General features: G+C 51.3%; 1 protein-coding gene across 1 annotated transcript in view; it reads right to left on the bottom strand.

Annotated features, from left to right (window-relative positions):
* Nucleotides 1-14,781, bottom strand: part of LOC147661033 (mediator of RNA polymerase II transcription subunit 13-like) — a gene marked incomplete at its 5' end in the record, with an annotated part of 150,415 nt that overhangs the window by 54,358 nt on the left and 81,276 nt on the right. Inside the window, one exon of the mRNA XM_086951380.1 lies at nucleotides 1,664-1,857. Within this exon, the coding sequence (XP_086807506.1) occupies nucleotides 1,664-1,857 (194 nt within the window). The remainder of the gene's footprint in view (nucleotides 1-1,663; nucleotides 1,858-14,781) is intronic.

The following is a 14,781-nucleotide window of genomic DNA, read 5'->3' on the forward strand; positions in this document are numbered from 1 at the left end:
TCTATCTCCCAGTATGCGTTTTAAGTGCTACATGGAATGCTCGCTCTTCCTGCCTCAAGAGATATGCAGGCATGATGCTTGGTGTGGTAAACAGGGCAGAGCAGAGTGGAGCATCTGATAAAGGTCCTTGCAAGGAAACAGGCTATTGCCTTTAAGCAAATATAGCCTCAACCTATACAAGCCTTACAGGCACACATAAGCGGCCTAGGGAAATCTCCCCCCCCCCCCCCCCCACGCACCTCACCTATCCCACCCTGCCCCAATCCTCCAACTTCCCTATTACAGTGTTGTCAAAAACATATGTTCCTGACCTCAATGAAATGACACTGAAAGCAAGCTGTCAAGCTCCCTAGGCTGAAGCCTTGGTTGTTCGGCAGGGAGGAGACTCGTCCTGAAGCCAAGAAAAGCAGACCAACTAAAGGATTACATTGAACAGCCCCATCTACTTGCCAAAATCTGGGGAAAATATCACGGACCCTCCTCCAACTGCACTTGCAAAAAGTAAAATGCTGTTGCCTTAATCTCACCATCATGGACCGCAAGCTTTATCTAAACAAGCAGATTGTTAAAGGCTTACATCATGTGAAAGAACTCTGCAACAAAAAACCTTCGCCATGTTCTTGTCCATACATGCAAACCTAATTTATGAGATGAGCAAATGATGTTTCAACAAGACTATGTACTTACTGGAGTCAAAAGCCTGGTCTTCATCAATAGGAGAACTATCCATCCTACTAGTGACTGACTAATAAGAGTTCATTCACAAGCAGGCAAAAATGTGGTGGACTGTTCCCATGAAAAGCAGGGTTACTTATTTGCATAACACCGGCCTCTGTCTAAAGAGGAAGTTAACCAAAAACAATGGTTAGAAAGCTACTCAACATGATTTGCTGTGTTCTAGAATATTTCAAATCATTCCTCACAACACCATGTGTATTTCAAGAAGATTTACTAGTGATATTAAGGCTAACCATAGACCTCAAAGGTCCCTATCCATCCAGACTTCACCCATATGGTTCAAGTGCCACTGAGGAGGGTGTTGTCCCTGGATTGAGGGTGTCCTATTGCTCAACTTCTTTCTTCTCAACCAATGGATTTTCCAAAAAAGTGGAAATTTGGTACTTGTTTCAGGCAACCCACTAATATCAATGAAGTTTAAAAAAAAAAATTGGGATGAAAAGTTACCCACCAGGATGACAAATGCTGAAGCATATCCTAAGGCAGGCAAAATGTCCCATTCAAGGGGATTATTTGTGTTTATGACCTCTCCACAGTCCTGTAGCATGGACACATTTTATTGTCAGACACCCTCTGCATTTTTGGACTGGTGCAGTCTCTTGCAGTTTTTTATTTTTAAAGAAATCCCCAGTATTCACATATGCTTTATGCGTGTTGGGGGAATCCCATATGAACAGAGCAACATCAGACTGCTGCCTGTGTCTTGCTCTTCATTCAGGATCACCCATGTTGCCCCGCTCTCATGTCTCCAACAGACAATCAGTCATATACACTATGGCGCTACAGTGTTGTCCTCCATCTGGTCCTATTCAAGAGGCCACTTTACAGACTCAAAGGCATATTTTGTTCAAAACAGCACATTTATGAATAAGAAGCAAAGTTTAAGGTGATAAATGTCAGAATTATTAAACTTCAATTAGCATACCCATCTTTGATGAATGACATTGGAGCTGGAGGAAGCAATTCTAGTTTTCCAACCGTCCAGCTTGGGCGATATATACACTCTTCTGGCAGTTTCACAGAAGGCAAACACTGGCTGGGGAGAATCTTCAGAGGAGCAAACATGGAACACCCCACCAAAGCTTGGATATTGTCAGGCCTGAAGACAAAGGAGTAGTCCTGTTTAAAAAACAGAACAAAAAAAAATTAGTAAATGTAATATTTGCTGAAAAGAATATACACCAAATAAGCAAGATGCACCAAACGTACTTAATAATGCTCTACTATTTAAAGAATATTCTTATTTGAAGATAACCTTACCTAACTTTGGGAAAGGTTCATTTATTGGATGTAATGCTCCAACAGATTTCTTATAAAAGTCTTCACAGGCATCAGGCTCCTTAACATGTATTCCCTCTTCTTTCTTCCCCCTCACATCCCCAATACCTCCCCCACAGTCCGATGACAATCAACGATTGTAGAAGCCAGCACTGTATATACTATAATAAAGTGAGGTATAGTGTGCACAGAGTCCAGTGGATCCCCAAAGGTAGGCAGACGTAAAGTTAGATAGCACCTTACTCTCTATTTGTGGTAGTGTGGTTGAATAGTAAGGCCTTATCAGAGGACATTGTTGAGCATTTGTTGTACACACTCTTAGCAAATATATTCACACACTGTGAGAAAGGGCCATCTTTCTTGCATTGGTATACCACCACTTTTTTCTGAACTGCTGCTGTGCTTTGACTGAGTTTGCCCTGGGCTCCTGCCAACCAGGTACCCAGGGCCTGTGTTCCTTCCCTAAAACTGTGTTGAAACTAAAACCCAATTGGCCTATCTGGCCACCTGTCAGCCCCTAATAAATGGTACCCTAGGTACCCAGGGCATGGTGACCAGAGAAAGACACCTGAGGGCTGCAGCACTTATTGTGCCACCCTCAGGGGCCCTTTACCCTGACACCCACACGCTGCCTTTGCAGGCTGAGTGTCTAAGTGCAGAACTAAACAAAGTCGACAGGGCACACATTCCTGTGTGCCTTGCCCACAGAACCCACTGCACTGGCATACTTCAGTCACCCCTCTAGCCCTATGCCAGAGGTGTGGGCACTATTCCTTGTGCCCCTACAGTACCCAGGGCCATTCAGGGGCACTGTAAGTGCAGTGATGCCATTAAGAGTATATGGTGCTGGGAGGTTGTCATTACGAACTCCACAGCACCATAATGGCTACATTGAAGACTGATAAGTTTGGTACCAAACTTCTCAGCACATTAAACCCGCACTGATGCCAGTGTGGGATTTAATGAAAAATGCACCAGAGGGCATCTTAGAGATGCCCCTAGAAAACCTAACCTAAAATCCACGTCTGGGCTGGGTGGCTGCAGAGGCTGCCACAAAGCAGACATGTGGCTGGACCCCTGGGTGGAGAGCCCCCCGCTCTCTTGGGCCTGCAACAATGCACATCCTAGGGGGGGGCGTGGCTTGGCACGCAATGGCGACGGAAGCAGCAGGGTAGAGCTCCGATCAGAGCTCCCCTACCCCAGGCCGGTTCTCCGTCACTATTATCCTGGATGGGCCCAGACTGCAGGCGGAGTGTAAGTTAACCCTCCTCCGCTGCTTGGCCGAGTTTGAGGCTGATAGCTGCCTCGGGACCGCTTCGGAGCGACCTTGCGAGCTACTGCTGGTTGGACGCTGAAGATCTGGCAGTAGAACTCACACGAGGCCGTGGACTGCACACACCCACTAGGCCCCAAAAAGCAGCCTACACTGCGCAACAAGGGCCGGCCTGCTAATCAGCAACTGCAGCGGACTGATAGCCCCGGCACCTCCACGACCCTGGAGCACAGCTACCCCGCGACTCAGAACGCCTGCTTGCGCCCTGCCTCTGAGTGAGATCTGAGCGGAGGCGGGGGAATACCGGGACCCTGACTGCCTATCGGCGAGAGCGGAAAGAGACAGATGCGCTCAGTCGGGAGACGTGAGACACCAGGCCGCGCAGACGGCCAGAGACGTTGAGCAGGCACTGGGTTTTCCCAACCGCGGACCGAGGAGGTGAGCCGCGAGCGGTGCCATCGGCAGGGGCCCGCTGCGGGGGGGGGGGGGGGGTTCGGTTTGGGGGGGGAAACTGCCCACCGACACCGCACTACAGCTGAGCACTAACACCCCAAGCAGAGAAACGGTGCCTAATTTACCTGGGGATCCTGCGCGGAATCTAGACCCAGGAGCGGACCACTGCGGCACGAACAATCGGCACACCAGCCGCTCGGGGACCGAGTCGCGACCTGGGCGCGCCACTGCCTGGCCGTCCCGGGAACCTCCAGCGGCCCGAGAGGGAGGGCCCCCAGAGCTGGCGGTCACGGAGCTCCACTACGGCGGCAGCCGATTAGAAGATCGCGAGGGAGATGGGAGAGCACGGGCCCCCCCCCACCCTCAACTGCACTGGCACTGGGTCCGCCACGACGGAGGAAGTGAGGGGGTGCCGGAGAGACGCGCCGAGGAACCACACCACCTCGTGAGAGCTCCACAACACCAGCCACATGCCCTAACTGGCCACCCCTAACGGCGAGCCCGTGAGCCACTGGGGGAGAAAAGAGCGAAGAGAGCGGGCACACAGACTGTCCACACAGCAGTACTCTGAACATAGATCCTGCATTCCCAACCACACAGCTCACCCGTTGAGGCATTCCCTGGCGGCTCAGATCAGTTAAGCTGCGACAACTGCAGCCGACTGCCACCTTGCCCATGTCTGGGGGCGTGAAGACACGCACTGGCACTGGAGGTGCGCTGGCGAAAGGAAAATCGGACAAAGCATCCACTAAGATGAATACTGACCAAGTGACGACAAAACTAGACAATGTACTGGCCATTATGGAACGCCTGGAAGAATCACTCCAACAAACTCGTACGTCACTGGAGACTAAAATTGATAGTGTGGCGATTGATCTAACCCACCTCAGAGCCGACCACAAAAAATTGGCGGACCGCACCAAAACGTTAGGGAACGGTAGCAGACATGGGACCCTGAGTGCATCAGGCAGATAAATGCATCCAAGATCTCCTGAACAGAGTTGAGTTTCTAGAGGATCGTCCTGAGGACGCGGAGGGAAGGGGAAAAAAGAACAACGTCAGACTTGTGGGTGTGCCGGAGAAATGGGAAGGGACAGACCCCACGCACCGTGTAGAAGAGTGGCTGAGGACTATTATCCCGGAGGGTACGCTGTCAATACATTTTGTAGTGTAACAAGCTCATCGAGTACCTACGAGACCACTTCCGTCGGGATCCAATCCCAGACCACTGCTCCTCTGCGTCCTTAATTATAGAGTCAGAGATGCAATATTACGGGAAACGAGGAAACTGGGAGAAATCCAGATTTAAAATGCCAAGATAATGTTTTTCCCGGACTACACAGTCCAAGTGCAACGTCAGAGACACTCCTTCCTTGAGGTAAAAAGACGGTTACGGCAGGCGGATTTCAAGTACTCCTTGCTCTTCCCCGCCAAATTGAGAGTGGTGGCAAAAGACACACTTCTTCACTCGCCCAGAGGAAGTCAAAGGCTTGGCTGGATGGAGGAGTGAGCGAGACGCCGAGGCGGACACAAGGAACAGTTACGATACCGCGCTCTCGCGGATTGAGACGACGTAGCAGACACAAATCACCCACACCCCATCAACCTCAGGAGGTGAGGACTCATTCCCCACCTACAGATATGGTCCTACAGGAACAGCAGGATGCACTTCGCAAAGTCACGGAAATCAGTAGCTCCCCGGCACCGTCCTTTACCCTCAACGCCAGCCCACGAGAGTTCTCGAGCGATGATCAAGCCATATACGGCATACCAGACTCCCAGCTGTCCACCGACCCGCCGGAAGTCACACCAGACAGCGGATCTACTCAACTGAAGCTAACAACAATCTCCCCCCCAATGGATGAGGGACGGATACTGTCTTCTCTACATCTTCGGAGCTTGCATCGGTGTGTGGATGGGATAAACCGATAAAGAGGATGTGAGACTCCTTTGCTATGGAGAGGTGGCGTCGACAAGACAAAGTGAGTAGCATCCCCTGACATTGCCCATTCTTGATGCATAAAACTCCATCCACCCTCTCCCCGCCCACACCTGCAGACTCTTGGCACACGGAGGGCTGGATCTGTCGGACACGCGCGCTCTGACGCGACCCTATCTTTTGAGGTCCCACACTGGGTGGACACATTTTAACGAACCTAAACGGTGCTGCCCCAGGAACTGCCTGCAGACAGCGGCCTTTTCATTACAGCCCGGGGATGGGAGGGGGGGGGGGGTTTGGGTGAAGAAGAGGAAAACTCCCCTCTGAATACATGGTATCCTTTATTCGAAGACTTGCACTTAATGCCTAGCACCCCTAGTATTATGTGGTTTATTGTCTCTTGAGAATTTGGACGGCAGCATGTTTCGCAACCGACCTTTTGGTATTATTCACTATTTAGGCCTATCTAGGTCAGTTGAGTTATTGTGTTTACACCCAAATTACTTTAATGAGGACTACTTACTAGTGACACAATATCTATGCTTGTGTGCGAGACGGGAGGGGATGTGGGAGGCCTGGGGGGGCTGCATGGGGGGAGACGGAGAGGGATGGGGAGAATAGGAATCGCTTAGACAACAGATATGGCAGAGATAACAATATGTACCTGGAATGTTAGAGGCATGCACACACCATCGTGACGTTATCAAATATATTCCTATCTAAAAGGACACAAGATACATATTGCACTCTTACAAGAGACGCATCTGAATAAGGCCGAAGTACGCACACTACACCGCAGGTGGCGTGGGCAGCTATATGCCACGGAGTACTCATTTGCCCGAGGCACATTACTGTGGGTTCGACCTGGGACCCCTCTGATAGTAACACAAACACAAATTGACCCTGATGGCAGGTTCGTGGTGATTCAGGGCAGACTGGATGGCCAACCAGTGGTGCTGGGCTCCATATATCCTCCGAATACCAAACAGGAGGGTTTCCTGGCGCGACTCTCACAGATATTAGCGCCCTGGCATGGTATCCCATGGATTTTAGGGGGCGATTACAACTGAGTCCTGGATGCACAGCTGGACCGCTCTTACCAGCCTCAACACGGCACACCAGCGCACGGGGCCATGAAAACGCTAACTACCTGGGCCACACAATGGGAACTGCAAGACGCCTGGCACACACACAATCCCACCACTAAGGTATATTCGTACTACTCGGGTGCGCATAAACTACACGTGAGGCTAGATAGATACATGGTGTCGACTGACCTGCTGCCCCTAGTCGTAGACACGCGATATATGGGACACACTAACTCTGACCACAACCCACACATACTAGATATAGCGTGGGAACGTCCACATCCCCCCATCCCCACCTGGATGCTCCAACCAGCCCTGCTGCAAGATGCAACATTCCGAGATTCTCTCATTACACAAACAGCGCAACAATTTGAGGATAATGCGGGCACGGCGTCCTCCCCACAGATAGAGTGGGATGCCTTCAAGGTCGCGATCAGAGGGCACTGCTTGGGGACACAAGGACACATGCAGAAACAGCTAGAGAGAGACTGGACGCATGTGGAGTCTGAACTGCTCCAACGTGAGCAGGACGAGATTAATGGCAGCTCACTCCGCACGCACACACCACCTCAGTGACAAACCAGGCAAATTACTCACGTGGTTAATCAAACAAGAAGACCAAACACAACCGGTATCAGCAATCAACGCTAATGAGGGTGGGATGGTCTATACACGGAAGAAAATACATGAAGCTTTCACAAGGCACTACGAACTGCTCTATAGCTCCCGTCTGCAGGTCTCTCGCGAGGCTATAGTGGGCTACCTCTCTGGCTTACAGCTACCACAGCTGACTGCTGCACAGCAGGACGACCTCGGAGCTCCGATCACGGCGGAGGAGCTTCGCACAACCATTTTCAACTTGTCCAATGGCAAATCCCCAGGCCCGGACGGGCTACCCTCCGAGTATTATAAGGCCTGCGCTGATGTCGTTGTTCCAACGTTACTGAAAGTGTACGCAGTGGCCGTGGAGGACACCTCCCTCCCACCCACACAGAACAAAGCTAACCTTATCTCCATCATCAAACATGGCAAAGACTCTACACAAATGGGCTCCTATCGCCCGTTGGCGCTCCTAAATACGGACTACAAGGTACTCGCCTCCACTTTAGCCCAGAGACTGGCCCCATTGGTTCCAGAGCTGGTACACCAAGACCAGAACGGTTTTGTCCCCACACGCAGCACCTCACACAATATTCGCAGGCTGTTTCATGTGCAGGAATACGCTACTCGCCTATGGCTGTGTGACCATCCTGTACCTTACAGAAGCGGTCGCTCCTCCACGCAGCTCCACGCTTGGCCTGACTCCAACACTGCTGTCTGCTACCTCGCCTCTGCCATTGCCTATCCGCAGTATCCTATCGCAAGTAACTTTGAAGCGCTAGATTGAAAGTAACGTTGAAGCGCTAGATTGCAAGTAACTTTGAAGCGCTAGATTGAAAGTAACTTTGAAGCGCTAGATTGCAAGTAACTTTGAAGCGCTAGATTGCCTGTTTCTTATTCCGATGAGCATTTTTAATCGTAGCACTCTGATTGGAAGTACGAATTAAAGTTAATGAGCATTTTAACTCGTAGCACTCCGATTGATAGTACGCTCTAATTAACTCTTAAACAGTGCCGCGCTGACTGTATCAGTGACTGCTGCCCGATTGTACCGGTGCCACGGCCATTTGCAGTGCGTTATTCCTGCTTGCGCCCCAATACTGATTGGCCTTTGGCCTGCTGCCATTTTGTTTTCATTTTAGTTGTTGTGGCTCCCTCCGGATCTCCACCCCCGCTCCCGCCTCCCAGCTGATCCTCCCTCGTCCCTCCCCCTCCACCATCCGCATATGAGAGATGCATATCCGCGCAGCGTTCACGCGCAGCGGTCGCGCCCCCGTCGCGCCGAAGGTGCGCCAAAGGTAAGCCCGTCTACGCCCGTCCGTGCCTGGACCACGCCCAGCGCCAGACCCCCTGCCCCCCGCCGCTCCCAACCCACTAGAATCACATATGATACCGCAACTCTCCTCGCCCTCAACCCCGGTCACACACCACAATGCTGCGAAGCCACCCCAGGACGTACCCACGGCCCATTCGCCTGCCTCTCCTGCAAATTCAACTGCTTCAGGACCCTCACCAAACCCACTTCCTCCACACACAGCTCCGACTCTAACCGCCTGAAGTGCATCCTGCTTAACACCCGATCGGTCCACAGACACGCAACTGAACTCTGGGACCTTCGACACCGTGTCACCGGACATCGCCTTCCTTACAGAAACATGGATGAACACATCAGCACCCGACATCGCCATAGCCATACCGGACGCTTACAAGATTATCCGAAAAGACCGCATCAATCAAACAGGAGGAGGCATCGCCATCATCCACAGGAACACCATCAAAATCACGACCAGCTCCGACGATATTCTTGCAATCGCCGAACATCTCCACTTCCAGATCCACACCGACCCTAGGACCACACTTAGAGGAAGCCTCATCTACAGACCTCCAGGTACCCGCACTCAATTCAGCGATGACATCACGGACTTCGTCAGCCCACATGCCCTCGCCTCCGAGAACTACATTCTTTTAGGAGACCTCAACTACCACCTTAAAAACAAACACAACAGCAACACCACCACCCTTCTGGACAACCTGGCCAATCTCGGTCTCATACAACTTGTTGACACCCCCACCCATGCAGCCGGACACACGCTCGACCCTATCTTCACCTCCAGCAAGCATATCTCCTTCGATCGCACCACAGCTCTCCACTGGACGGATCACAGCTTTGTTCACTTCAGCTACAAAACCACCCTGAACCACAACCGCCCTCAACCTATTCCTCTGAGAAACTGGAACAAAATCACCTCCGACCAACTCCTCACATCACTCAACCAAAACCCTCCCACCCTCTCACTGGACCCAAATCAAGCGGCCACCAATCTCAAGCAATGGATCACCCACAGTGCTGACGAATTAGCACCCCTGAAAAAACACCAGAACAAATCAACCAGCAATAAGGCTCCCTGGTTCAATGATGACCTTAAAAAAAACAAGAAACTATGCCGCACCCTGGAGAAAACATGGAGAAAAAACCCAACCACCGACAACATGAGACAAGAAAGACTGTCACCCACGCACTGGTCACGAGTCGACTGGATTATGGTAACACACTATACGCCGGAATCACAGCCAAATTACAGAAAAAACTCCAACGCATCGAAAACGCATCAGCGAGACTCATATTAGACATCCCTCGCCAAGACCACATCACCGGACACCTAAAAGACCTCCACTGGCTTCCAGTCAACAAAAGAATTACTTTTCGCCTTCTCACCCACGCACACAAAGCCCTCTACAATCTAGGACCCGAATGCCTCAACACTCGACTGTCCTTCTACAAACCCACCCGCCATCTAAGATCGGCCAATCAAGCCCTCGCTGCAGTCCCGCGCATCCGAAAAACCACCATGGGCGGCAGATCCTTCTCCTTCCTTGCTGCCAAGACCTGGAACTCACTCCCCACTCACCTCCGCCTCACTCAAAACCACAGCTCCTTCACAAAAGTACTTAAAACCTGGCTATTCGACAAATAATGAACCCCTTCCCCTAGCGCCTTGAGACGCTTTGGGTGAGCAGTGCGCTATATAAATGCCCGAACTTGAACTTGAACTTGGCCGCGATCGGGGTGCCTAGTACTGGACCTCGAGAAGGCCTTTGACTCGGTGGAGTGGCCATATCTTGCAGCAATCATGGAAAAGTATGACTTGGGCGATGGTTACACAGATATGGTTAAATTGTTGTATTAAAGGCCGACTGTCCGCGTCTGCACGGGCAGACTCCTCTCGAATGCCATACGGGTGCGAAGGGGCACCAGGCAGGGTTGCCCACTGTCCCCATTGTTGTTTTCCATGGCTATGGAGCCTCTGGCTATGATATTGAGAGCACATGGGGAGGAGTGGGGAGTCCCGATGGCGGGTGGTGTACATGCAGTCTCGCTCTATGCAGACGACCTGCTTCTATACGTCAAGGATCTGACCAACATCCCGAGGACTCTGGATACAATCTTCCAGACCTTTGAGGAAATGTCGGGTTTACGAGTCAACTGGGCCAAGTTGGGCGCATATTCATTCAGTCAGACGACACCAGAATGCGACGTAAGACTCGGGGGCGAACGACTCACTTGGTATCCCTCGACGTTCCGATATCTGGGAATCCACATATATAGGAACCCAACGGACGTACTGGATGGGAACCTGAACAGAGCGATATCCTCATTACGCGCTCAGGTGACTTTCTGGAAAACCCTTCCCCTGACTGTGCCAAGCAGAGTAGCACTAACGAAAATGATAGTCCTACCACGACTATTGTATTACTACGCTAATATCCCGAACTACGTCCCTACCAGAGTGTTTAGAGACTTGGAAACATTGCTTCGCGATCTAATCTGGAACAAGGGCAGACCCCGTGTGGCGTTGACGAAGTTGTATATGACAACCGAGACAGGAGGCCTGGCGGGTCCCAACCTGGAATTGTATTATTTGGCAGCACAACTGCAATGGGTATCAAGATGACTGAGTGGCAGAAATCTGGAAGATACAGCCACAGATACCACTCGCAAGATCCACACACAAATCTGCACACTGTTCCACCCGCTGGCCAAAGCCCCACGCCCCACACAACTGCACACAACGGTAGCACACAAATGCTTCCTACGCTGCTTGAAAGTGACTCGAGTGGTGAAACCATACGCCCCAGTGCTCCCCTTACTGGGCACTCCCAGAGGAGATGGTGTAATGACGGAGGCGGTGTTGGAGAGATGAAAGCAGGCAGGAGTGGAGACATTGGGGACCTTTATGCCGACGGCGCCTTGCTCACCTTTGCTACACTTGCAGCGGACACAGGCTTACCAGCTGGTCAATTTCTAACCCATGCCTCCCTGGTGCGAACACTGGCGAACGCCTGGGACGATATCTCCGAGGAGCCGCCAATGTATCAGTTCATGCAATATCTGCATGTAATGGGCAATGACACTCACGTGGTACACTGGCTGGCACAAGCTCTCCTGGAGCACACACAACATTCTACCCGACAACTAAGAGACAAAAGGGAAGTGGACAGAGGGCGGGCCTGGACGGACAAAGAGTGGGCAATGGTGCTACTAAGCCCACTCAATGTCCCACGCAACTACTGTTTAAAACCATACAATTCTACATCTTGCACCGTGCATACCTGTCACCGGACAAGATTGACAGATACTTCTCAGCCACCAACGCAGCATGCCAACGATGTTCCTTGCTTGGAGCAGACCTGTTGCATATGCTCTGGCTGTGCCCCAACATCCAGACATACTGGAGCACGATCACAACATTACTGACACAATGCACAGACGAAGAAGTACCACAGACGTGGGAGGCTTGCATCCTGGACCTTTACAAAAGGACCAAATTGAATAAGGTGCCGGCACGATTTTGGGATCTGGGACTTGTCACAGCCAAGCGTATACTCACTAAGCATTGGAAACACAATAGACCCCCGCATACTCGACACTAGTACACCTCTTTCACTAACTGGGCGGTGGCGGAGGGCACAGTGCTGCGCAGAGAGGAAACGATGGGACTGAGAAAACTCCCAATTGCACACATCTGGGATGCCGTGCTGAAGTCCTTCCAACAAGCTAGCTTAGCACAAGGGATCACCTGAAATCAGACACTTCCGGAACAGACAGAAGATAAGAGAATAGACGGATGCCCTGCGTGCCCGGCACCCCCCTCCCAACCTGTGCCTACTTGCACAACGCGACATGCATGTCTAACTGACGACAGAGCCGGAAGAAAATGTCACGCATAATGAACAGGAGCACAGTGCACATAGGCGTAGACGCTTCCCAGAAGCATGAAATCGGCTACACTGTCTCTCCCCCCCTCCCTTCCCATCCCCCCCTAGGCGGACATCCCGCCCCGCGAGACGGATGTGACCAACATCTCGACCGCGGTCTCCCTACACGCCCCCATACCAACACGCTCCACGCACAAATATATCCGACACTAGCGCACGCACCTCATATTTAATGGTTTTTTTAACCCCTTCCTAGTTTGTACTTACCTCTTCCCCACTTACTATTCCTAAAGGAAGATAATTTCTCACCCTTCCCCCCCCCCTTCTTCCTGGAATCTTCTCACCCCACTGTTTACATGATGGCTCTGTGATTAATAATAGGGTGCTATCACTGTTGATAAGACTCCCATTGCTAAACTTACATACGAGAAGAAATGCGTTACTTACCTGTAACAGCAGTTATCCAGTATTGGTGTCTTTCATAGATTCACATGCCTGAATCATTCCCCGTCGTCGAGACGGGAGCCTCCGGTAAATAAAAAAGCAATGTCCATAGACATGCATAGAGAGAAAGGGTCCAAGGGTCTCCCCTTAGTAGCCTTTCCTTGTCCTTATGTAAAAAGGACCAAACTGCCATAGTCAGCCAATCAGCTCCGACCTCCCTCTAGAACCTTCCTGGGAGGAGCCTCAGTCCCTCAGATTTTCGTACGCACCCAGCTAGGTTTGGCGTAATATAGTTCCGAGAGGGAAGTGAGTCCTTCCAGGGGAGGCGGGAGGGTTGCATGTGAATCTATGAAAGACACCAATACTGGATAACTGCTGTTACAGGTAAGTAACGCATTTCTTATCCAGTATTAGGGGTGTCTTTCATAGATTCACATGCCTGAATCAGAGTAGCTAGCAATCATAGTAGCACATTTGTAAAACAGAGATGCTCTGCCGTCATAGTAGATAATGCATATAGTATCATACAATAAAGAGACAGCTTAGACATATCATCAGAGCAATAATGTGCATACCTGGAAGGCGGGATGTAGGAAGGCTCACCTTACTGAAAGAGATGGCGAAGCACCGCCTGGCCCACTGCTGCATCCTTCTGAAGTTCGATATCCAGGCAGTAGTGTCTGGAGAAAGTATGCGGTGACTTCCAGGTCGCCGCCCTGCAGATGTCCAGGATCGGCACTCCAGCAAACAGTGCTGCCGACGTAGACATCGCTCTGGTTGAGTGAGCCAGAACCCGGTCATTCAAAGGCCGGCCGGCCTTTTCGTGGCAGAACGAAATCGCCGAGGAGATCCATCTGGAGATGCTTTGCTTCGTGAGGGGTAGACCCCTTCGTGGTCTGCTGTATGCCACGAACAGCTGTGAGGATTTTCTGAGATCCTTAGTCTTGTCCAGGTAGAACTTCAGGCACCTCATAAGGTCCAAAGAATGCAGCGACCTTTCCGCTGCTGTGGAAGGATTGGCAAAGAATGACCTAAGGACCAATGGTTCGTTGAGATGGAAGTCCGAAGGTACTTTTGGAATGAACTTAGGGTTTGGTCGAAGTATCACCCTATCATGTCTGAATTGCAGATATGGTTCCTGAATGGACAAGGCTTGCAGCTCGCTAACCCTTCTGGCCGAAGTTAGAGCGAGCAAGAGCGCTGTTTTCCATGAGAGGTGTTGAAGAGATGCCCTGTGAATGGGCTCAAACGGGTGACGCATGAGCTGGTTGAGTACCAGGTTAAGCTGCCATGTGGGAGGTACTTTCCGAGGCCTCGGGAAGGATCTGTATAGCCCTTTGAGGAATTGCTTGACCAGTCGACTAGACCACAGAGAAGGTCCTGTGACCGTTCTGGTGAACCTCGAGATTGCTGCCAGGTGAACTTTGATGGACGCATGCGCCAGTCCCGACTGGGCCAAAGGCAGGAGGTATGGTAATATCTGTTCAGGTGTGATGGCGAGGGGCCGTAGGCCCTGGTCTGAACACCATATGCAGAACCTCTTCCATTTGAGACAGTAGGTCTTGTTCGTACTGTCTGCCCTTGCCTTGGCTAGTACATCCCTGCAGTCCTGTGGGATATTCAGGCCACCGAACTCTCTGTGCTCAGGAGCCAGGCTGATAATTTGAGCGATTGGAGGTTCGGGTGCTGCACTTGCCCGTTGGACATCGTCAGAAGGGCCGGGTGTTGGTTCAGGCGAATCGGTGATCTGA

The sequence above is a fragment of the Lissotriton vulgaris genome, unplaced genomic scaffold (assembly GCF_964263255.1).
Source record: "Lissotriton vulgaris unplaced genomic scaffold, aLisVul1.2 SCAFFOLD_2982, whole genome shotgun sequence".
Classification (NCBI taxonomy): Eukaryota; Metazoa; Chordata; class Amphibia; order Caudata; family Salamandridae; genus Lissotriton; species Lissotriton vulgaris.